The sequence below is a fragment of the Arachis ipaensis genome, chromosome B4 (assembly GCF_059453495.1).
Source record: "Arachis ipaensis isolate K30076 ecotype BB chromosome B4, ASM5945349v1, whole genome shotgun sequence".
Classification (NCBI taxonomy): Eukaryota; Viridiplantae; Streptophyta; class Magnoliopsida; order Fabales; family Fabaceae; genus Arachis; species Arachis ipaensis.
Genome location: NC_142439.1, coordinates 8,824,741 through 8,851,097, shown reverse-complemented (window position 1 = coordinate 8,851,097; position 26,357 = coordinate 8,824,741). Strand labels below are relative to the sequence as shown.

Sequence of the window (26,357 nt, the reverse complement as noted above, 5' to 3'; positions counted from 1 at the left end):
AAATAAAATAAAATAAAAAAAGAAAACGGGTTAAAGGGCTGGGGAAGGGAATCATGCCGGGGGTTTTTCAGGGAAGAAGAGGAAGGGAAGGGGAAGGGAATCTGCCGCCGCTACTCCTCGTCGTTTGGTCCTCTCCGCTGGATCTTGCCGTTGCTCCTCGTCGTTCGGTCCTCGCCGCTGCTCCTCGACGTCGACGCCAGCAGATCCGCGAGGGTGGATGTCGCGCGCCGCTCGCCGTTTCTGCTTCTCCTCATCGCTCGGTCACCGGTCGTCGCTGCTCCTCGCTAGTCGCCGCTGCTCCTCGTCGGTTGCCGCTATTCCTCGTCCTCCTTGCCGGTCACTCACCACTGTTGTTGTTCTTCTGCTTCTGCTTCTATTATGTTGTTGATTCTAATTCTATTATGCTTCTGCTTCTGCTTTTATTATGTTGTTGATTACTGATTATGATTCTTTTATATTGTTGCTTCTGGTTGCTTCTGCTTCTGCTTCTGGTTGATTACGTTGTTTCATTATTGTTGTTGTTGTTGTTCTGCTGCTTCTGCTTCTACTTCTGGTTGATTACATTGTTTCATTGTTTCATTATACAAATTGGTTGATCCATTATCCATTTTTTTAATATTTATTACATTGTTTCATTGTTGTTGCTTCTCGTTCTGCTTCTACTTCTGCTTCTAGTTGATTTTGGGGAAGAAGGGGAAGGGTATTTTGGTCCGAAAGACAATTTTAAAACTAAATTAAACTTTAGGGACGATTTTGTAAGCAAAAAAACATTGGGAACGAAAAATATTTTTTAACCCCTATCTTAAAGACCAAAATTATACTTAACCCTAATTTAAATCCAAATGTAATACAATATAATTATTTTAAGAATATTATTTATTTATTAACTTACTAAAAAATTTCAAATAACTACTCTAATTTCAAACTAAAAATAATTCAATTAATTTTTCTTTTAATTCATAAAATTAAACTAAAAATTCTAATGATTCAAATTAAATTATCAAATTCTCATTATTTTCTAACTATTAAAATTTTAAATTTTAAATAAAAAATATCCAACTATTATAAAAATTATATATAAAAATTCTAATTAATCTTAAACTCAAATTATTATAAAATTTGATTTACTTACTCTTAATAAAATAATTTTTTGAAAATAAAATTCTAAACAAAGATAATGAATCATAAATATCTCATTATTTAATTTTTAAAATTCGGGACGTTACAATAAAATTTCTAAGAAATGTTAGAATACAAAATATATTTTATTCAATAGTAAATAATGTAGTTTTAAAATAATAAATTAATTACTCTCTTTAATTTATGATATCAATCACTTTTGTAATTTTCATACAAATTAACAACTGAAATACGGATCAAAGGTTAAATAAATATGTTTAGCAAAAGATCGTTATCTATACCAATATATAACGGGGATATACAAGTTTAGTATCCAATTCTTTTCTCCTCTTTTGCCCCTTTTTTTTTTATTAAAAAATGGGTTTACCTATATCTATACCAATATATAATGTGATACACAGGTTTGGTATCCAATTCTTTTTTTCTCTTTTGCTCCTGTTCTTTTTTATTAAAAAAGGTTTACCTATAACAGAATTTAAAAACTGAACCACTCCTAATAAAAAAACTGACACCACGTACTCAGGATACATAAATAATTATTAATTTTATTTTTTTCTTTAATTTTTCATGATATTTTTTAAAAATTATTAAAATATAAATAATTATCTATACCAATATATAATGGGAATACACATGTTTGGTATCCAATTTTTTTTCCTCTTTTGTCCCTGTTCTTTTTTATTAAAAAATAGATTTACCTATAATAGAATTTAAAAACTGAACCACTCCTAATAAAAAAAACTGACACCACGTACTTAGGATATATAAATAATTATTAATTTTATTTTTTTCTTTAATTTTTCATGATATTTTTTAAAAATTATTAAAATATAAATAATTAATATAAATAACATATAAAGAAATAGAATATAAAATAACTGATATATTTTTAAATGATCAATATATCATTGTAGTACAATAACTGATAGTATATAAAATATATTTATTTTATTAATAGTTATTTCAATGGGACAATAGTATTTAAAATATAAAAAAAAAATATTATTAACTAAAGTCATTGAAATAATTAAATCTACAACATATGGTTTACATATTTTTTATGTCCAATATTTATTTTCTAAAAAAATTATATCTAAAAGTGTACTCATTAATCAAGTTTATACCAATGCAATATATAATAGACTATACTAATGTATAATTGGAATAAGAAAAGTTGGTATCCAATTTATTCTTACTATTTTACCCCTATTTCTTTTTATAAACATTGAATTCAAACAAATATAATAAACGATAACTACGTCCTCTATGTTTATTATTTTTTATTATCAAGGAAAGAATTTACCCCACGAGTATCAAACTACTTCACCGTCAACCACGACATATTTTAAAACTGAAAAAAACTGCTACTACTACGTACTCACTTTAAAAACTAACTCATTGTTCCACCTTCAGTTATATTTAACAGAATTAAATTACTCTTTCCCTTTCCATCTTGGTCTCGCAAAAATTTTTTTCCTCTGCATAGTATTGTTATCTTTATGACAAATAGAGATAGAAACTTCACCAAATCAACAGTCACATCAATGTCGACCCACTTGGACAGATTATACTAGGCGAAGAAGACAGAACATGACCTAGCTAGAAGACATGTAAGTTATCGGGAGATGATTCGACAAGTAAAACAAATTGCCATACCAACTGATACAACTCCAATTCCAAACACTGGTGGAGGTACCAATTAACTACAAACATAGGGGTTGCCAAATTGACTACAATTAGACAAATGGCCAGAGCTACCACTTATCAACAATTTTCGTTACAGGCAACACACGATAACTAAATTTAATTTTTTTTGTTATGAATTGAATTAGTTCTTACTAATTATATTTTACTTTTCAATAATACAGGAATGGAAGCACATGACACATGACACTAGAACTGCCACAGGTAACAGAAATCAAAATAACATACACAAAATTAATCAAATTAATATTACTATACATAGTTTAGTATTCAAAATATATATCACGAAATTATATCTACATTACAATATCTTTTTTAATCAAACAACACATCAATCATATATGAAGTTATAAAGTTAATATTAAAAATTTGGTATTCAACTTTTTCAGACATCATTTATCCTTAGAAATAATTTAAAAAAAATTAATGGTAAAAAAAATAATAATATTTTTTTAATATATTTCATTTTCATCTTACAATATAATATATAACGTAATATATAATATTTACATATTTATATTTATATTCAAAAAGAATAAAAAATAATATCACATAAGACTAACTAGAAAAGTACTCTTATATTAAAGTTTATGATAATGATTTTATAATCAAAAATAAAATTTATATATTAAAGTAATGAATCAATATAACATTAAATTTTTTAACAACACTTAAATTTAATTTTTTTAAATTCTTTATGTTCTCATATTTTAGAGCTTTGGTAATGATATATATTTCTAAAAATTAAAAATAAAATTAGGATATTACTTACATATAAATATAACGGTTAAAAAAATTACAAGAGCTGTCTATACCAATATATAATAGGAATACACATGTTTAGTATCCCAACTCCTATCCCAATTCCTATCCCAACTCCATTGTCAAGCACAGGTAGAGTAGAGTTACTGATTAACTATAAATATAAGAGTAGTCTGATTAACTACAATACTACAATTAGATAAATGGCCAGAGTCATGTTCAATTTATTACAGGTAATGTATAACATGACATGTATAATGATAAGTTTTAATATTGCCCTTGATGAGAGAGGTTTGTTATTGAAAGAAATTCTTTTGTACAATCGTCAGTTACTTAATATAAAAAAAAGTTTTTTATATTGTGGATTTTTAAAAAAATAAAAGTAAAATAGTTTAAATATGTTTATTATTAAAAAAAACTTTCGTACATCCGTCGATGAATAAAAAAACTTCTACACATCTTTCACCGTTACTTCATTCAAAATTTTTTATTAAATGTAAATTATTCATGCGGAATTTTTGCGATGGTTTGAAAGAATAAAAGTAAAATAGTTTAACAAGGACCATATTTTTTATTTAAATTACAGTAATTTTGTACCAATATATATCATAATTTATTTTACATATAATATTCATCCATCTAAGTTTAGTCATTGAGTATCTTGCTTACAAAAATTATATTTCAGTAACTTTTTTTTATCTTATAACCATTTTATATTTTGAAATTCAAAATTTTGTATTTTTATTTTTATTCAATATTTATTTATATATTTTATTTTAATTTTGTTAATAAAAAAGTATTAATGTTAGTTTTAATTTTTAATTTTTAGGATAAATAAAAATATGTGACTTTTCTATAAATTAGATGTTTGAAAAATTATTATAGGAGGATATATAATTCACTCTTAAATAGAATCAACATAAATATATATTTATTTAATTTTTTAAAATTTACATTAATTATTAAAATTTTGTTATTTGGTATAAAAATAAATCATTGTTCTCATACATAATGACATAGAATTTAACATTATCCTTTTCTATATGTATCTATTTTTTTAGTTTTTTATCCTTAGTTCTGTACTTTATTTTAATTTATAACAATATCTATTGAAATATCAGGAATTTTGGTGTCCAAATTTAAATTTCAATATTGTCTTTATTGAGAAGAAAGTTTTATTATTAAAAGAAATTCTCTTGTACAACCGTCAGTTACTTTACATAAAAAAAACTTACACCCATTTTAAACAGCAACTTCATTAAAAGTTTATGTAAATCATTGTTGTGTATTTTTAAAGAATAAAAATAAAATAATTTAAACATTATAATTTTTTTAAATAAATGTACAAAGAATAATTTTTTCTTTAAATTATTATATCATATTATCTTAATGTACTCTTGGTACCTACAAGATATATAATATTATCTATAATAATATATAAAACCAATACACAATGTTGACTATGACTTTATTGTCCAATTTTTTTGGACTATATTAACCTTATAACAAACCATTTCACAAAGTAAATTATAAAGACAAAATAGTCATAAAAATTGTTTTGAAAAATTCAATAATTTTTCACTAAAATAAAAACCGTTTTGTTACTCCTGTAACTATAATAACACATCTTAAAAAAATGCAGACGATCTGTAAATTGCTAATAAATAAAAAAATGGACGAAAATGAATATAAATATTTTCACATTCTTCACAACTTTCATGCTTTATTATTTAACTCTATGTTAGTTTGGTTTCTACTTTTCTGTATTTTTTTCTGTTCCTTCTTCTCCTTTCTTCAATACCCTCGCTTTCATCATCTTTCATTGCCTTCAGTTACAAATTTTGGATGATTTTGCAACCGTTACTGCATAACATCCATTTATATTTTGTTCTCTTTAATGTACTTATCTAATCTATATTCTCAATAATTCCTCTGTCTTTTTAATTTATTATAAACTTTTTACTATAAAAAAAAAGTATTATGTGTCTTTTTTTTATCAATTTAATGTAACAAGAAATAATTTTTTTTATCTTATCAATTTGATGTAGAAAGAAAACGATTTTTTATTTGATATGTAATTTTATTTTTGATATGTCTTTGCCTATTAATGATTGAATGAAAAAAATCCCATAACTATTTTGTTAACTCATTTTTTTTTAAATTACTTTGTAATAATTTTTTTTATTTTCTAATATATTGATTATCTAGAGTATTATATTTGATATTTGAGTACATAAATATTTACTTTGAAACTAAATTAAATTATTAATTTTGTCTACTATAATATTATTTGTTTTGAATATTGGCCAATTTATTTAATTGACATATATATAAGACGCTAGAAATCGCTTAAAAATATTAATATGTTAATTTCCTAAACTATCTAAACTATTAATTATGTAGAGTATTGAATTTAATATTTAATTATATAGAGTACTTGGTTTGACATTTATTAATTTTTTAAATTATATTGTAAAAAAATTAATTAATTTAATATTATTCGTTTGTCACATGATTAACATATAAAAGATACAAAAAAATCTACACCTACCAATGGTAGAATAAAAAATTCTCACGCATATATATTTTGTTAATTTCTTTTTTTTATTTGTAATCTATTTTACATTGGATAATATTATTTTTTATTGATTATTAGTTCGACATATTACACAATAAATGTAGCAATATAAGAACGTTGTTAATTGATTTTTCAAATAATCTGGCGACCTAAGATAAGAAATTTGTTAATTGATTTTGTTAATCTTTTTTTTATTTTTAATTTATTTTACATTAAATAATATTATTTTTTATTGACTATTAGATAGACATATAATATTTAAATGTGGTAAGATACAAATTGTGTTATATATTTTTTATTGTTTCAACCTTAATGATTATTTTTTTCTCTTTATTTTTCTATCTCATGGATCATGTAAGTTTTAATTTATTGTTTTTTCTATATATTTTTTTTCTAATTTTTTAAACCATTTTATTTTATTAGGTTTTTTTATTTATTTTATTATATTTTTTATTTTGAAAATTTTAGGGTCTAAAGATCTTCCGTTTAAACGATTTCAATTATATGATAAAAAAGTAGTTTAAGAGAATAGGTTTGAATTTTGGTAATTTATTAAGTCTAATTATTATATAAGAAGTTAAAAATATTCTGAACTTAAAAAACTTTTTACTAATAAAATTGAGTTTGTCCAAAATCATACAGAGAGACAGAGAGAAAGAGAAAGTTGAACTTTTTTTAACTAATTAAAAAAATTTACCGCCATCAAAGCTATTAAATTTGAGTATATTAACTGAGGATTAATAAAAAGTTAAATTTGAGTATATTAAGTGAGAATTAATAAGAAGCAAACCAGACCGATAAATCTAAAAATTTTTTATTTCTCTTTATATAGTGTTTCACTTTAAGTAACTATTTTTTATGGATAGTATCCAAAATTTTAAATGACAAACAAAATAATAAAAAGATTTCTATTAGATTATGAAAATTAATCTCATCTTTATAATACAATAGCATTATTTCAAAACATATAAAATAAAATAATAAAGTACATTTTAATTAATGTGCACAATAAAATAAATGTGAAACTTATATAGTAGCAGTCAAATATATATAGCAATGGCTGTCTTTTATCCAAGTTACTATATTAAATTACAACTTACATTTATAATTATTAGTTAAAAAACTTACAATTATGTATTATTTTAGTTGAAAATAATATATTTTGATATTGCTTTTTTAGGATTACTGATATCAAATTTTGATAATTAAAAAAAAAAATTAAAAGCGTTATATTTTACTTATTTTAACAAAACTTCAATCACTCACTCATAAAAGTTAACAGAATATATGGTTATAAGAAAAAACGAGAAAGGAGAACAAGATAATATAATAATGATGATGAGACAATGACATGTATGTGTATAGAAAATAATAGTAAGAGAAAGAATAATGTTTGATATAGTAAGATAATATAATAAAAATATAAATTAATAATTTAAAAAAATAAGGAAATTAAAGAAGATTTAAAAAACTAAATATAAAATTAAAAAAATAAAATATTTTTTATCAATTAAAATTATGCATAAAAATAGAGTGTGCTTTGAATATAAATTTTTATCTCGACTTCAAATTAAATACTATTAAAAATAAATAATTAAACTTAATAACAATTATAAATAGTTAAATTTGTAAATAATGTTTCTAAATATTATTATCATTATTTTTTAAATTATATTTTTTCTGATAATATTTATACTTCTTTATTATGTACTTTTATAATTTAACATTTTAAAAAAATTTTATAATAATTTTAATTCTAATAAAATATGATAAATAAGGTCACGTTAGTATTAAAATGAAAAAAATACTTATCTAATAAATTTAAAAAGTAAATGATATATTAACAAAAAATAAAATTAATTTCTTAAAAACGATAGAAAAGCGGCTGAGTGCCTGTTGAGCCGCTAGTTATAATAACTAGTTTTGTGTACGTGTGTGTGAGAGATTGTGCAAAATTAATTCTTCAAATAATTTATTAAAGAAATTTAGCCAAATTAACAGATTAATAAAATGAAGATATTTTGATAATGATTTTATAACGCACAAACGTTATTTTTTTTTTGTAAAAGATATATTATAAACTAAACGAAATAAGTACTTTTATCTAATGAATTAAATAATAATTAGTGATTAATATATAATTCAACCCAATATTTTATAAAAAAAATGAATGCTCACACAAATAATGCATTTTATAATCAGTAGTTTATTTTTTCCAAAAACTCTCGCAGAAAGAGAATTGATCACTTTTAATGAATATCCTAATTTTAATTTTCGTTTTCGGATCTAACTCTCTCCCACTAGATTGAATTTTCAAACTTATACTTCAAGTGAATTCGTGAGTTAGTGTCATTTATTCCTTTAATTTTTCTACAAGTTTCTTCACTATAATTAAAAGATCTAACATCTATATATTTTTATTTCTATTTTCAGACGTTTAATATAAGTATTAATTAAGTGTCCTTTAATTAAAAATAAATTAATGACATTCATGCACCTCCAACACTATTTTCTACACAGATGATCATCATATTATATAACTAGTCTTTACATTAAAGAATTCTCAATTTTCCATACTATGTGTTGACACATACCAAATATCGGAAAAAATTTGGTAACCAAAATTTTTCAGCCATAATCAGCCAAAACTTTTCATATTTTACTTCATTTATATCACTTAATAACAGTTTTATTTTTTACTTCACTCTCTTATCATTCTACTTATCACCGTTCATTCTACTTATCACCGTTCTTATCAAATCTGCTAATTAATGATATTAATTAGAAAATTATATCCCTTTTTATTAGGCACTATTGTAATTAATACTTAATATTCTTTTTTATAATTTAATTTTTATATATAAAAATACATTAAATAATTGTAATTGATTCTTTGTCCGTTATAGTATTTATCATCAATTATTGGAGATATGAAACATGAAACCTATCCTAATATATACTTTATGTTAATTCAATCATATTCATTCAAAAATCACAAGAATAACACCATTGCAAGCACAATAATGTATAAGCCAAGAAATTTTACAAGAAATTGTTTTTATTATTGTAATTTGTATGGCAATTGATTTCGACCTTAATACAGTACCTATGGCAGAAGGTGCTGAAGAATTTGTATAACAGACGGACTCACCCAATAATTAATATATTTTTACAATTAATATTATTCAATTTTAAACTATATTTTATTATGTAGTTCAAATTATTTTACATATATACTAATAAATCATGATTCAAAATATTTTAATATTTTAATTATTTTTGAAGACATTATACATTTAAATCAATGTATAATTTTTTAAATCACCGTCTTTGATAATTTAAAAATTTATTTCATGTTTTTCAAAGTGAAAATGATTTATTTTAATTCACATATATTTCTAAATTTTACTATAATTAGATTTGAAAAAAAAATGTCAAATACCTAAATTAATTTATTCAATTGACAAATTTATTCATAACATCTATAATTAAGTAAGATACACATAACATCCAAAATTTTATATTAATAACATCCATAATTTCATACTCATAACATTCATAATTTCATACATATAATATTTATAATTAACAAATTTTTACAATTAATATTACCAAATTTTAAACTATGTGTCTTGTTATATATTTCAAATTATCTTACATGTACACCAAAGGGTCATAATTTTAATATTTTTTATTTACTATTCATATGTATACTTATTTATTGATTTTAATACGACGAGTTAATAATTATTTTTTAAATTTTATTTTTAAATTTTAATTTTTTTTTATTTTATAATAGCCTATATGTAAAATATGAGTTGTATACCAGAAGTTGTTAAATTCTCTAATTTAACATCCATATTTTTATACGTATAATATTTATAATTTTATATATATAATATCCATAATCAATAAATTGGTGCTAATTTATTATTATTTATTATTTTATTTTGCAGGTTATGAACCAACAATTTTAGATATTTTTAATTTTCAATAAATAAAAATTGATCAAATTTAAAATATTTTATTTTTTATAAAATGTATTGAGGTAATTTGAGTTTTTTTTAATTAAAAATATAAGAATTTAAAATTTTTATTTGGAAGAAAAAAATTATACAATTATAAATATATGGAATAATAATGAAGGAAAAATTTTCGCAATCTGATTCATATTAAATTTGGAATTAACTTTTTGTATAATTAAATAAGGAAAGATAATTAATGATAGAAAAAAATTAATTGCGTCAATTAAATTAGGAGAGTGATTCACACTCTCTTATCAACGCAAATACTATTAGTCGTATACCTTTATTTATTATCTATAATATTTTGGTTACGTAGCATTGCCCCCAAACATGATGTCCTATGATGCACGGACATTGACACAAACATGGGACACAACATGACACAGAACACGCCGACACGCGAATTTTAAAATTTTACATGACACGGGGACACGAATACATATAAAATATAAAGTATTTTTTAGATAAATCTAATGATATTTTAATATTTTATTGATATTAAAATATAAATTAATTTTTTAAATTATTTTTAATGTCTTATTTTAATTATATCAAGTATTTAAAATATTTTTTGTTTTAATAAATAATAATATATACTATATGTAAATTTATTTTAAGAATATATATATATATATATATATATATATATATATATATATATATATATATATATATATATATATTAAGAATAAGACCGGACTGTCCGGAGAAGAATTTTTTATTTTTTATTGAGACACGGTTTGGATACAGCTGACACGCGTGTCGGACGAATGTCGGTTAGTGTCGTATCCAAAATGTGTCCGACATACAGACACGGCAACTCAGCAAAGTGTCCGTGCAACATAGATTATGTCACACATTCATATTTGGGATGACGTTTTCATTCCAACACTTGTTGTATGTAGTTTTGTTCAATTTATTTGTATTTTCTTTATATGTTCACTTTAAAAATTTTAATTAGGGTTAAGAAAATAATTTAAATATATTAGAGTTATTAAATTAAAAGATAAATTATAAAATTATTTTTATAACAATACTTATTCTTTTTAATTATTTATAATTTTTCTCTCTCATCTATTAATTCAAAATATAACTGAATAAATGTTATAATATTATATTTATTAATTTACTAAATAAATAATTATTTATGAAAAATGAAATTTCAAAACCTTGTCAAATAAGCAATATAGAGTCATTGAGTGCTAATAAATAGGACTTCTCCAACTTCTGAATTTCTACCCAATTCTTGAGTATATAACAAATATGCCAATTGTTAAAAAGTTAAAAAAATAGAAATTTATCTTTTAACATAATAATAAAAGAAATATGTATACTCAATAATATACTAAAAAGATAAATTTTATTTTTTAATTTTTATCAATGATTTTCAATATAAAAAGTAAAAAATATATACATGAGATGTATACAAAAATGATATATATAATATTTTTCCTATAGTCATTCTACGTACGACACATTTGAGAAAAAAAAAGTTGGTAATTTTAAGAAAAAGGCAGCAATTTTTGCAAAAACAATAATGTGATAAATTTAAATAAGATGATTTTTTTTCTTAAAAAATGACAATTATATGAAAGAACATAAAAAAAAATACAATAATAATAATACGAAAAGAATATTGTTAAAAAATAATTAAAAAATGGGGAAAACGAAAAGAAATTAAGAGAAAGAGAAAAAGACAAACAGATGTTAATTCCTAACATTATGATAAAATTCTTACACTATTTGACCCATGAATACACATGAATTAATTTAATGGACCAAAATTTGAGAATATGATTTAGCCCCTTCAATAGTATAATGATCGTAATAAATACTATATATCCAACTTAGCTTGATTCCTTTACCGTACGGCATTGGAAATACTGTAAATCTAATAAGCATCACAAATTGCAAACTAGGTATTGATTTAGTAAATTTTTTAAGAATATATAGTTTATAAAAGTTAATTTTTTTTAAGTTGTTATATTTATATTTGGTAAATTAAATTAAAAATAATTTTTAATGAACACAAATAATAATAATAAGTGTATTTGATAAAATAATTTTTAAAATTTAAAAATACTATAATAAATATTAATGTAAGAATTAAATTTAAATATTAATTAACATATGAGATTATATTAGACTTTTTAATTTTAATAAGCACGGACTAACTTTAAAAACTTCTTATTAAGTGTTTTTAAAAGTACTTCCAACTTTTAAAAACTACAAATATAAATATATATAAATTTTTAATTTATTAAATATAAAATAAAATATTTATACTTTTAAAAAATACAAATATCTCTTTAAAAAAATTTATCAAACTAAGTCTAAGTTATGTTGCTTTAATACAAGTCTTATAACATATTATCAAGCGCCAACTAAGTGATTTTTGATATTTAATTATAATATGTAAACCTGATATTCTTGGTTTTTCATAATACTTTTAGTATTTAGAAGCAGCTATATAGCCAGCCACTAAGCATCAGTTATCTTTCATTAATAATATAAAAATATCAAAAATTTATCTACACATAAATTTATTTGCTATCAATATTTCGAGATTAAATCAAATTTAAAAATACATTGCATTATATTCCTATCAACTCAAATTGCAAAAATAATAATCCAAAACGTGTTTTCGGTCATTGATTTTGATTTCATACACATATGTAGTCCAATTTAACTTATTACCTCTTCCAAAGTACTTGTTGTATAATTAAACTATATTTGGGAGTTAGTTTAAAAGAAGATGAAAGAAAATAATTAGTAAAAAATAAAATAGGAAAATATATAATGGAATAGTACAAAGGAAAGTCACCCTCTTATTTAAAAGTTTTTAATGCAATTGAGTGAAATAATAAAACTATGTACGTATACTTTTTTCTTCGTCTATAATACTACCCCTGTATATTATGAGTGTACTACTATTTTTATGTAATTAAAACTAAAAAGAAAAAAAGGGATGAAAATAATTAAGAACAAAATATTTGATTATTTGTTTTTGAAAAAAAAATAATTAAATTTTTATGACTTTCTAAAATACGAGACATTTAAGTTTTTCAGTCAAAAATATATAAAGATAAATCAATCTTTCGAAAAGATTTAGATACCTCGCATTTTAGAAAATAAATAATATTTTTGTATTTTTTTAATTAGTTGAGGACTTATTTATTTTTAAAATAAAAAAATTAATAACTTATTTATCATTTACTCTTGTTTTTGTCACACATATATAACACTTATTAATTGTATCTTTATGCACAGATATACTTATTTCGGTGGCAATTACGGCTAAACGTGTTAATAAACAGAGGGTAATATTAGTAATTCACTGGTAAATGTAAAACTAGTTACCATAAGTTAAAGTACAAATGAAGTTTAATAAATAATTAAATAAAAAACATAAAAAAGATTGTTAGAGGTAAAATAATTCATATATGCAAAATAACTTAAAATTTGGGGATGGACATGATATAGTATTAGATCATGTAGGACTAAAATAGTTAGAATAACAAATTAAACCAAATTTTATTGTCTAACTCTTTAAAATAAAAATGATTTTTAATATATATAAGCTTGTAATTATTCACACTTCATGTTCAAAAAATTAAAGATTTTACACAATTACATCAGAGAACTTATATGTTAAAATGAAATTATCACTAATTTTTATTTAATAATTTATACCTTTTAAGATAAATGACTCACAAGTCACAACATTAATAACCATCATGGACTATCATAAACACACAAGCAAGAATGCTTGGCCTATAAATTCATTACTTGTAACCCTGGGCAATGTCACCGATTCATAAGAAAAAGCTATAACTTGAGTGCACAATATAAACATAAAATATCCAAGTTATCACTTACAATAAAGTTATGGCCACCACAATCTATCTGATTTTCTTGAACATCCTCCTATTTGCTACTCTGATTAGAAGCTCCTACTCGGACGACGAAAAACCTCGTCCTCCAACATTTAAACGACCACCACCACCTACTTGGTATCGACCAATATCACGGCCACCGCCACCACCTCCTATAAAAAAACCTCGTCCTCCAATATCCAAACGACCACCACCACCTCCTTGGTTTCGATCACGACCACCGCCACCGCCACCACCTCCCAAGAAAAAACCTCGTCCTCCAACATCCAAACGACCACCACCACCGCCTAAGAAAAAACCTCGTCCTCCAACTTCCAAACGACCACCACCACCTCCTTGGTATCGATCACGACCACCGCCACCACCTCCCGTGAAAATATCACCGCCACCGCCACCATTTCTTGTGTCTCAACCACCCCCGCCGCCACCGTCACCATCTTCTGTTGATCGACCACCGCCACCGCCACCGCCACCACCTCCTATTCTGTCTCAACCACCACCGCCTAGTCCAAATCCACCTTCTTCACCACCAAATTTTCGGCCACCACCTCCTAGGGTAAACACCTCTTCTTCGCCATCTTTTTCTCCAAAACAACCCCCTAAGAAAAGTCCTCCTTCTCCGCCCTTATCTCCAACGCAGCCTCCTAAAACAAATCCCCCTTCATCTCCACCTATTTCTTCAACACCACCTCCTAAAACAAACCCTCCTTCTTCTGCACCTTTGTCTTCAGTACCACCTCCAAAAACAAATGTTTCTTCTTCACCATATATTTCTCCAGTTCAACCTCCTAATACAAACTCTTCTTCTCCACCCTTGTCTCCAATGCAGCCTCCTAGGACAATTCCTTCATCTCCACCTATTTCTCCATCACTATCACCAAAGATAAACCCTCCTTCCACTCCGCCTTTGTCACCAGTATCACCTCCAAAAACAAATGTTTCTTCTTCACCATTTATTTCTCCAGTACAACCTCCTAATACAAACTCTTCTTCTCCACCCTTGTCTCCAATGGAGCCCCCTAAGACAACTCCTCCATCATCTCCACCGATTTCTCCAACACTACCTCCTAAGATAAACCCTCCATCTTCTCCACTTTTTTCTCCAATACCTCCTTCAAAAATAAATCCTCCTACTTCACCACCTATTTCTCTAGTAAATGACACATACCCTCCTTCTTCGCCACCCTTGTCTCCAATACAGCCTCCTAAGACAACTCCTCCATCATCTCCACCGATTTCTCCAATACTACCTCCTAAGATAAACCCTCCATCTTCTCCACCTTTGACTCTAATACCTCCTCCAGAAATAAATCCTCCTTCTTCACCACCTGCTTTTCCAGTATATCCTCCAAACGCATACCCTCCTTCTTCTCCACCCTTGTCTCCAACGCAGCCACCTAGGACAACTCCTCCATCATCTCCACCGATTTCTCCAATACTACCTCCTAAGATAAACCCTCCATCTTCTCCACCTTTGTCTCCAATACCTCCTCCAGAAATAAATCCTCCTTCTTCACCACCTGTTTCTCCAGTATATCCTCCAAACACATACCCTCCTTCTTCTCCACCCTTGTCTCCAATGCAGCCTCCTAGGACAACTCCTCCATCATCTCCACCGATTTCTCCAATACTACCTCCTAAGATAAACCCTCCATCTTCTCCACCTTTTTCTCCAATACCTCCTTCAGAAAGAAATCCTCCTTCTTCACCACCTGTTTCTCCAGTATATCCTCCAAACACATACCCTCCTTCTTCTCCACCCTTATCTCCGATGAAGCCTCCTAGGACAACTCCCCCATCATCTCCACCGATTTCTCCAATACTACCTCCTAAGATAAACCCTCCATCTTCTCCACCTTTTTCTCCAATACCTCCTCCAGAAATAAATCCTCCTTTTTTACCACCTGTTTCTCCAGTATATCCTCCAAACAGATACCCTCCTTCTTCTCCACCCTTGCCTCCAATGCAGCCTCCAAGGACAACACCTCCATCATCTCCACCGATTTCTCCAATACTACCTCCTAAGATAAACCCTCCATCTTCTCCACCTTTGTCTCCAATACCTCCTCCAGAAATAAATCCTCCTTCTTCACCACCTGTTTCTCCAATATATCCTCCAAACACAAACCCTCCTTCTTCTCCACCCTTGTCTCCGATGCAGCCTCCTAGGACGACTCCTCCATCATCTCCACCGATTTCTCCAATACTACCTCCTAAGATAAACCCTCCATCTTCTCCACCTTTGTCTCCAATACCTCCTCCAGAAATAAATCCTCCTTTTTCACCACCTGTTTCTCCAATATATCCTCCAAACACAAACCCTCCTTCTTCTCCACCCTTGTCTCCGATGCAGCCTCCTAGGACGACTCCTCCATCATCTCCACCGATTTCTCCAATACTACCTCCTAAGATAAACCCTCCATCTTCTCCACCTTTGTCTCCAATACCTCCTCCAGAAATAAATCCTCCTTCTTTACCACCTGTTTCTCCAGTATATCCTCCAAACGCATACCCTCCTTCTTCTCCACCTTTGTCTCCAATGCAGCCTCCTAGGACAACTCCTCCATCATCTCCACCGATTTCTCGAATACTACCTCCTAAGATAAACCCTCCATCTTCTCCACCTTTTTCTCCAATACCTCCTCCAGAAAGAAATCCTCCTTCTTCACCACCTGTTTCTCCAATATATCCTCCAAACACATACCCTCCTTCTTCTCCACCCTTATCCCCAATGAAGCCTCCTAGGACAACTCCCCCATCATCTCCACCGATTTCTCCAATCCTACCTCCTAAGATAAACCCTCCATCTTCTCCACCTTTGTCTCCAATACCTCCTCCAGAAATAAATCCTCCTTCTTCACCACCTGTTTCTCCAGTATATCCTCCAAACACATACCCTCCTTCTTCTCCACCCTTGCCTCCAATGCAGCCTCCAAGGACAACACCTCCATCATCTCCACCGATTTCTCCAATACTACCTCCTAAGATAAACCCTCCATCTTCTCCACCTTTTTCTCCAATACCTCCTCCAGAAAGAAATCCTCCTTCTTCACCACCTGTTTCTCCAATATATCCTCCAAACACAAACCCTCCTTCTCCACCCTTGTCTCCGATGCAGCCTCCTAGGACGACTCCTCCATTATCTCCACCGATTTCTCCAATACTACCTCCTAAGATAAACCCTCCATCTTCTCCACCTTTTTCTCCAATACCTCCTCCAGAAAGAAATTCTCCTTCTTCACCACCTGTTTCTCCAGTATATCCTCCAAACACATACCCTCCTTCTTCTCCACCTTTATCTCCGATGAAGCCTCCTAGGACAACTCCCCCATCATCTCCACCGATTTCTCCAATACTACCTCCTAAGATAAACCCTCCGTCTTCTCCACCTTTTTCTCCAATACCTCCTCCAGAAATAAATCCTCCTTCTTCACCACCTGTTTCTCCAGTATATCCTCCAAACACATACCCTCCTTCTTCTCCACCCTTGCCTCCAATGCAGCCTCCAAGGACAACACCTCCATCATCTCTACCGATTTCTCCAATACTACCTCCTAAGATAAACCCTCCATCTTCTCCACCTTTGTCTCCAATACCTCCTCCAGAAATAAATCCTCCTTCTTCACCACCTGTTTCTCCAGTATATCCTCCAAACACAAACCCTCCTTCTTCTCCACCCTTGTCTCCGATGCAGCCTCCTAGGACGACTCCTCCATCATCTCCACCGATTTCTCCAATACTACCTCCTAAGATAAACCCTCCATCTTCTCCACCTTTGTCCCCAATACCTCCTCCAGAGATAAATCCTCCTTCTTTACCACCTGTTTCTCCAGTATATCCTCCAAACGCATACCCTCCTTCTTCTCCACCCTTGTCTCCAATGCATCCTCCTAGGACAACTCATCCATCATATCCACCGATTTCTCCAATATTACCTCCTAAGATAAATCCTCCGTCTTCTCCACCTTTTTCTCCAATACCTCCTCCAGATATAAATCCTCCTTCTTTATCACCTGTTTCTCCAGTATATCCTCCAAACACATACCCTCCATCTTCTCCGCCTTTGTCTCTAGTACCACCTCCAAAAACAAATGTTTCTTCTTCACCATATATTTCTCCAGTACAACCTCCTAATACAAACTCTTCTTTTCCACCTTTGTCTCCAATGCAGCCTCCTAGGACAACTCCTCCATCATCTCCACCAATTTCTCCAATTCTACCTCCTAAGATTAACCCTCCATCTTCTCCACCCTTGTCTCCAATACCACCTCCTAAAATAAACCCTCCTTCTACTCCGCTTTTGTCTCCTCCTAAGACACAACCTCCTTCATCTCCACCAATTTCTCCAATATTACCACCTAAAACAAATCCTCCTTCTTCTCCATCTTTGTCTCCAACACCACCTCCAAAAGTAAATCCTCCTTCTTCACCTCCTAAAATAACTCCTCTTCCTCCTTCACTACCACCTCCGATTGTAACTCCTCCTCCTCCACCATCTCCGATTGTAACTCTTCCTCCTCCTCCACCTCTGGTTGTAACTCCTTCTTCTCCTCCTCTACCTCCTCTACTACCGCCAATTAGCACTTTTCCTCCTCCACCACCTCCGATTGTAATTATTTCTCCTCCTCTACCACCACCTCCTCATTTGACTCTACCTCCTCTGTCACCTCCAGTTTTAACTGAACCTTCACCACCTCCAATTGTAACTCCTCTTTCTCCTTCACCACCACCTCCAGTTGTAACTCAACCTCCACCACCTCCAATTGTAACTCCTCCTCCTCTTTCACCACCATCGCCACCTCCAATTATAACTCCTCCTCCTTCTTCACCACCACCTCCGATTGTAATTCCTCCTCTACCACCTCCGATTGTAACTCCTCCTCCTCTACCACCTCCAGTTTTAACACCTCCTCCACCACCACCATCACCTCCGATTATAACTCCTCCTCTTTTTTCACCACCACCTCTGATTGTAATTCCTCCTCCACCACCTCCAGTTTTAACACCACCACCACTACCACTACCACCTCCTCCGATTAAAATTCCTCCTCCACCACCTCCGATTATAATTCTTCCTCCACCACCTCCACCACCACCACCTGAGTTGTCTCTACCTCCACCCCCACCAGCTCGAATTGAATCTCCTCCACCACCACCTAAAACTTGTTCCATAAATACCTTTAAGTTAGGCATCTGTTCGAAGTTGGTGAATCCTTATAGGAAATATGTATTTTCGAATCGAATCATTTCTCACTTATGCTGCAGCCAGTTTCACGGACTTGATAATTATGAGGCAGCTCTTTGCCTTTGCAAGTCAATTAAAAGCAAGTTATTAGGCATACCTTTTGTTGATACCCGGCTTTACCTAAAAATGGTGATGAGAACCTGTGGACTTAAGGTGCCTCGAAACTTCCGATGCACACGTTATTATTAATGATCAGAAATTAAACAACATGGATACAATGTACATGCCATCATGCATGCATATATATTAACTATGTCTAAGTTTTAACTTTATATATATATATATATATATATATATATATGATGAATGCGTAGTAGTCTTGGACGCAGTAACATATATGTGATCATGCATTGTATAATGTCGAAGGAGACTTTTACATATATTACCAATAAAGGTTTTGGATAATAATCCAAATTATATATGGTTGTGTTGGATGTGTGGGAGACTACTCTTACCATCTTTTTACATTTATGTCTTTGTTTGTGTGATGAATAAATTTTCCTACTCTTTCAAAAGTGAGTTTATTGAATTCTTTTTCTCCATTTGTGTTGGAAGTTGTAATCTTTTTCTTCTCAACAATTTGTGTTTCTCTTCAAATATTGATTGATACTACATACGTATAAGAACTACAATACGTTTAATTGAACAAATTGACCTTCGGAAATGAATAAGCAATAATTCACTAAACATTTTTCGTCTGAGACAACATTTAAAAAGTGTTGCCTAAAGATTAAAAAAGAGTTGCCTTTAATCTAAAGCAACACTTTTGGATCTGAAGCAACGCTTTAGGAGGGCGTTGCAAATGTAGCCGATGAATTAGGTCAAAGCAACGCTTTTTTGCTTCAAAAGCAATACTTTTGAAAGCAACTCTTTAAAAGCGTTGTCTATTCTTAAACACAAACAACGCTTTTGGTCAGACTCTAATGCAACACTTACTAAGTGTTCTCTTTTTTATTAACTTTCAACTAGTTAAAAACGTTGCCTATTCTATTAGTATAGCAACCCTAGGCAGCGTTGCATATTGCGCTGAACTATGGCATCACTTTAGAAGCATTGCCATTTCTATTATTACTAAGGCATCAATATAGAGGCATTGACTCTTCTATTATTATTATTATTATTATTATTATTATTATTATTATAGAAAATATTTTTAAAACAATTGCTTTTTCTTGTGATAGTACTAGGTACATTTTGCCACTATTCTTGTATTAGAGCGAAGTACTAGTAGGATACGTCAAACACCAAAACAACAATAAAAGAAAGCACTTAATATTACAATAACTTTTACACAGAGCATAGTTATAGAACAATGAAGATTCTTAATTAACTACCTATTTTTTTCTTACATTTGCACAAAAAAAAATGATCAAATAACTAGAAAATCAGTTACAGAGCAAAATTTCTTTGTTAATGAAGCACTCAATATACCGAAAACTATCAAGTGAAAATCTTCAAAGCTAGCTGTATATATGCCACCAAATCCCGATAAACTATTATCACATATAAGCAACTATGAACAAATTAAAGGTAATCAACCAACATGATTTCTAATTACCACAATGGCATCAGCCCAGCGAACTCAATATAATTCTAGTTTTGCCTCGTCAGTCATTTTTTTAACACTGTTGATCTTTTTCCTCTTTATCAAAATATTTTCAACCTAAGCTACCAAAGAACTATGTGTAGCAACAGCATTTTTAGCCATAGATTCTGCTTCAATGCGTGCAAGCTCTTCACTGACTACGTCAGAAGCATCTCCAATAGCAAGGGCAACAGCCGCTTGGACGGTTACTGGTTTCTTTGGATGGAACAATCGTGTATAACCTTGAATACCCCCACCCCGCCCCCAAAAATGAAAAAACAAATGAAATTGGAAACCAAAAGTAATTAAGAAACAACTAAAGAAGGGGGAGGAGTAACAAGTAGGCAAAATCAAATTTAGTTTGAAATATGACATACCAAATGCAAGAGCTATTATACCCTGTTCACCAGCAGAGAGGTCAGCTACTAGTGCAGGACAAGCATTAGGGTGTATCTTTTCAGTGTCGATAAACCCGAAAACTTTGTATAGTGTCTACACATCAATCATTCAGTTTGATGAACACAAACAGAACAGTTCAATGTAACTTGAATCAAGAGTATAGTTGAGCATATCAAGGAAACAAGTTAAGAAACCTTTTTATCAGCTTCAGGAAGCTATCTCTTCTCCATGGCTATTTTTTAACTAACAAGATCCTGGCATGATAAAGGGCTGTAGAAATGAATGTAGGAGAGAAGGGAGATCATCATTATATCTAATGCTATAGCAAATTCCAGACAGAGGGCAATAAATAAGATGAATATTGCAAGTCTTAAAAGAATATATATATATATATATATGCATTACCAAAGATAGATAAGTAGCCATAAATGCATACCTTTCAGGAGAGAAGTAAAATGGGCCACTGTTTTCATCTGTGGACAACTGTATATCACGTCTTGAATTGCTTTCAATAAGTCCAGCTTCTGCGAAACCTATGACATCAATATTGTTTAGACATGATACTCTTATACAAATAGGTGAGTTGTTAAATATATGTATTAAAATGTCCTATTCTAACCTTGAATAGAAGAAAAATTAGGGTCTTTTGGGGTGATATCATCAAAAGAACAATATACATAAAAAAGGTGCAAAAGAATAACATACACATATAAAAGCAAATAAGTATGAGATAGAAATATCTTACGAGGTCATGACGTAACAATTTGCTATATATGCCAAAGATCCGTAAATATTGTTTATCAATATCCTTCAAGAGAAAAATAAAAACCAAACACCAATATTAACAATTAACCATTTAAAATCAAATAAAAACTATTCAAGAGCACAAACCAAAGCATTAGAAAGAAAATGAAGGATTTTTTTATTAGTATGGCGTAGTTACTTCAAGTACAAGCACAGATCCAAGTGACAACTAACTCTTTTCTGAAAATAAAGGAGTTTTTAGAATTTTTGTGAGAAGGACAGAATTTGATAGTAGTATTAATTATTATATTAGATATATGACATATGTATATACTCACATCATTCCTTAGTTCTGAACACATGAAACTTGCTATAGATATATATTTTATTGGGAAATATAACAAGAAAGAATAGGCTAATTAATTAATAAAAATAATATATAATTGATTTCAAAGCGATCAAAATTCATCATGCATGCAGCATCATATTAATAATGAATCCCCAAAAGAACTAAAGAAATTCACGGTACTTAAAATATGTACTCTGTTTTATACATTTCTAAAACATCATCTCCCTTAATAGTCAAACATGATCTCTATTAAAGATTGATGAATCTATATTTTACGGTAATTTTTTGTTAGAATTGAGAGGATTTCATCCTATAAACCTACACTTGTTCCATTAAATAACATGCTTTTGAGCTTTCCTCCAAATTGTGCTTGATTATGAAAACATGCTCTTTTGTGCCTAATTTAACCTATTTTATTCCATTTACCTTCTATTCGATACCTTGATGTTGTTTGTGAGTGATTTCAGATGTATAAGGTAGGAATGGCTTGGTGAGAATGGAAGAGGAGCTTGCAAGGAGGAGGAAGCATGAAGAAACAAAGAAGAACAGCAAAGTGATGTGTGCGTGCGCACAGTTTCTTGTGCGTACACACAGGTAGCAAAGCAAGGCGAAGTGTGCGCGCACACAGCATCTTGCGCAACGCACGATCATCTAAAGTATCGCGAAGCGTGCGTGCGCACATGTCTGTGCGTACGCACAAGTATCCACGCATGCCTTCATTAAAAACGCACGTGACTCGCGTTTTGAGGAGGCTTGGAGGCCTAATTCTGATGGCTAGAGCTTATATTGCAAGGGACAAACATTGTAGAAGGGAGCATATCATTAGTGTAGTTTTAGATAATAGTAGGAGGCTTTAGGTTTAGTTTTCTTTAAGTTTTCTCTCAACACCATTAGGGTTTATATTAGAATTTTACATTTCAAGTGCCATTTTTCATTTTTGATCTTGGATTTTGCTAGCTTCCATTGTAAGTATCTCTTAATTACTACTCTTTATATTTACAATTTTGATACTCTTTCTTGTAGTTAAAGTCATATTGTTAATACATATACTTTTTACAATTTTGATCTCTTGTTGATGATTTTGATGATTGATGATTGTTATAGGCTTGGTTGAGTTGCTATTGTTGCTTTTGATTAATTGTTGCTCATAGTTTCAAGCATTTTCCCAATTTTGTCATGATTTGTGTTTATGCCCACCAGGTGTTTGTGGAAATGTCAAGTTTGATTATGGGCTAAATTTCCACCTCTTGCCTTGGGAAAAATGAGCATATGGGTTCCTAGAGTGGGAATGTCCAACATTTAGTGATAATTCTTGGATTGTTAATTGTTCTTGATTCCACTAACGCTAACTTGTTGCTAAGGCAATTAGCAAGTGAGTTAGGATTTGTGGATTAAAAACAACTATGCTCACGTGACTTACTCTTCGATGTAAGGTTTAACTAAGTGAGATTAATCCATTACAATTGTCATAGTTGTGGTTGCAACAAGGAAAGGAACCCCTAGCTCATCCCAAACCAAGATTCTATTTATGCTTTGAATCACACACACACATACATACATCAATCACTTTTATATCTTACTTGTTCATATTACATAGCTAGTTCTTTAATTCCTTTATTAGTTCATTACTTGCAATTTTGAGTGTTCTTTTATTCCTTTAATTGTTTATCTCTTCATTGAAAATCCCTTTTGTCTTCACAATCGAAATTGTGCACTCATTAATAACTAGTCCTTGGGAGACGACCCGGGAATTGAAACTCCCGGAATTATATTTGTTTTAAATAGTGACAACTTGTCCTTCTAAACTTTGGTGGTGGTCGATTGTCGGGTTAGGACTATACTTGCAACGCTAATTCCATCATTTTATGAGGAAAATTCCTAACCGGCTTTAAGGCCACGCACCAAAGATCTACCTTATCTACAAGTTTAGCAGCATCGTATATATATGATATACACAGTGTGTTCAAATTTCACTTAATCCTCGTTTCAGTATAGATCCTCAGCTATTCATTTCATAGTAGCTTAGTAGAAAATGTATTATTATATATGGATTGTTAACTCTCCAATACAAAATTTTTTCAGAGACATTTAGAGAAGCTCAAAACTTTCATCTTCTATTTTTTTCCTTTGCCCGGATTTAGTCACTACCACTATGCTTGAAAGTTGAAACATTTCAAAATAAATAAATATCATTAATGACAATTATGATAACTAATAAATAATAGTAATTACTAAAACAAGAAGTACATTGTTAATGACAGAACAAAGTAAAATAGATTTCATTAGTAGTAAGGACCGCATAGAAGAACACACTTTGTTGAAGAAACACATCTCTTCTGCTACCATTTTTGTTCTTCTACAAACAGACCAGCATGAATTTCATAACTACCATTGTCTATAAATTTTATGTATTGCAAAACAGAGAAGGTCAGAGAGCTGAAGGTGGGAGAAAGGCTTGTATGAAGAGTAAAAGACTTGTGAAAGAAAATACAAAAGTACAAGATTAGTAAGAAAACTGGAAGTGGTCCTTCCATTATTTTTCTCAAATAGGTTCAAACTCACTATAACAAGTCATCAAAATCTTCTACTCCATCATATAATCATAATCATCAGTACCTGTGGAAACACAAAGAAAGCATCACGAGCTTTGAGGATGAAACAGAGTCATCATTGAAAATAGCAACAGCAACAGTATCACCAGTATTAGAATTAGGGATAAAATCACCAAAAAACACTAAAATAAAAAAAAGGGAAAGGAAAGAGGCAGCATCATACCAACTGTGATGGCAGTATAGATGAACACAAAAAGAGAGAAACACGATTTTTTCCGTCTCCGAACCACTTTTTCAGCCCCTTATCCGACGTCTCCCATTCCAGCCACCAAGGTTTCCGCAATTCCATGGCCTTAGCAATGATGCCGATTGTGAAGTTGGTGCTGCCTTCGAGCTATACAACGACGACGGTGACAAAACCGATTTACAGCCTCTGCTACCGGCTATTACATAGTTTCTGTTAGGTTCGTGATTGACTGGCTTTTGGAACAGTGAGAGTAGAGCAGAACAAATTTAAAATTAATGCACACAACAACAAGTTTAAGCAAAAATTATGATTCAAAACACAAAAGGTGCTAAAATAGAATAGAGAAAGAATGGTAGAATCATCAGTACCTGCAGAAGAATGCCAAAAATGAGAATCTCCCAAAAAATGCGAGCAGTGATAATCGAACAGTGACCGGCGGTGATAAACACAAACAGAGAGGATCGAAGCTCAATGAAAGAGGAGTAGAGGATCAAAGATCAATTAGTAGAAGATCGAAGCTTAACGAGCAGAGAATCGAAGCTCAAAAGGAAGAGGAGTAGAGGATCGAATCTCAACGAGCAGAGAATTGAAGCTCATTCCTGAACAGAGATTGAGATCGAAGCTCATTCGCGAGCAGAGATTGAGATTGAAACTCATTCGCTAGCAGAGATTGAGATTGAAGCTCAATAAAGGAACGCGCGTCATCATCTAATGGATTGAAGAACCAGAGAGGAATGAATAATTTGGAATGGATTGGGGTTAGGGATTTCGTTAGGGTTGGGGTTTTGCTAGGAACGAGAGACTCTTCTTTCTTCTTGTCCCCCTTTTTCTCAGCACAATAGTTAGCCTTGTTGTTTGGGTTGTTTTTGTTTTTTAAAGAAACATTAAAACTTTTAGGCAATATTTGAGAAGTGAAATTTAAAATAAATTAAAAGACAACTCTTAAAAAGAGTAATATATTATTTTTATAATGGTTGTTTTTGTATATTTAATAGAACAACACTTGATAAGTGTCTCCTAATTTATCAACAACATGACCCATATTGTGTTGATTAAAAATTTGTTGTTATAATTTTATTTTATTGCTACTAGTATAAAGAGTTGCATATATATATATATATATATATATAT

The 26,357-nt window shown here is 30.0% G+C and overlaps 1 protein-coding gene across 1 annotated transcript; it reads left to right on the top strand.

The window, feature by feature from the left end:
• Positions 1-14,097: 14,097 nt before the first annotated feature.
• LOC148566612 (uncharacterized) lies at positions 14,098-19,769 on the top strand. The gene has a single exon (XM_088484337.1). It carries the CDS (start codon positions 14,098-14,100, stop codon positions 19,537-19,539), a length of 5,442 nt encoding a protein of 1,813 aa, XP_088340463.1. The 3' UTR covers positions 19,540-19,769.
• Positions 19,770-26,357: the final 6,588 nt, after the last annotated feature.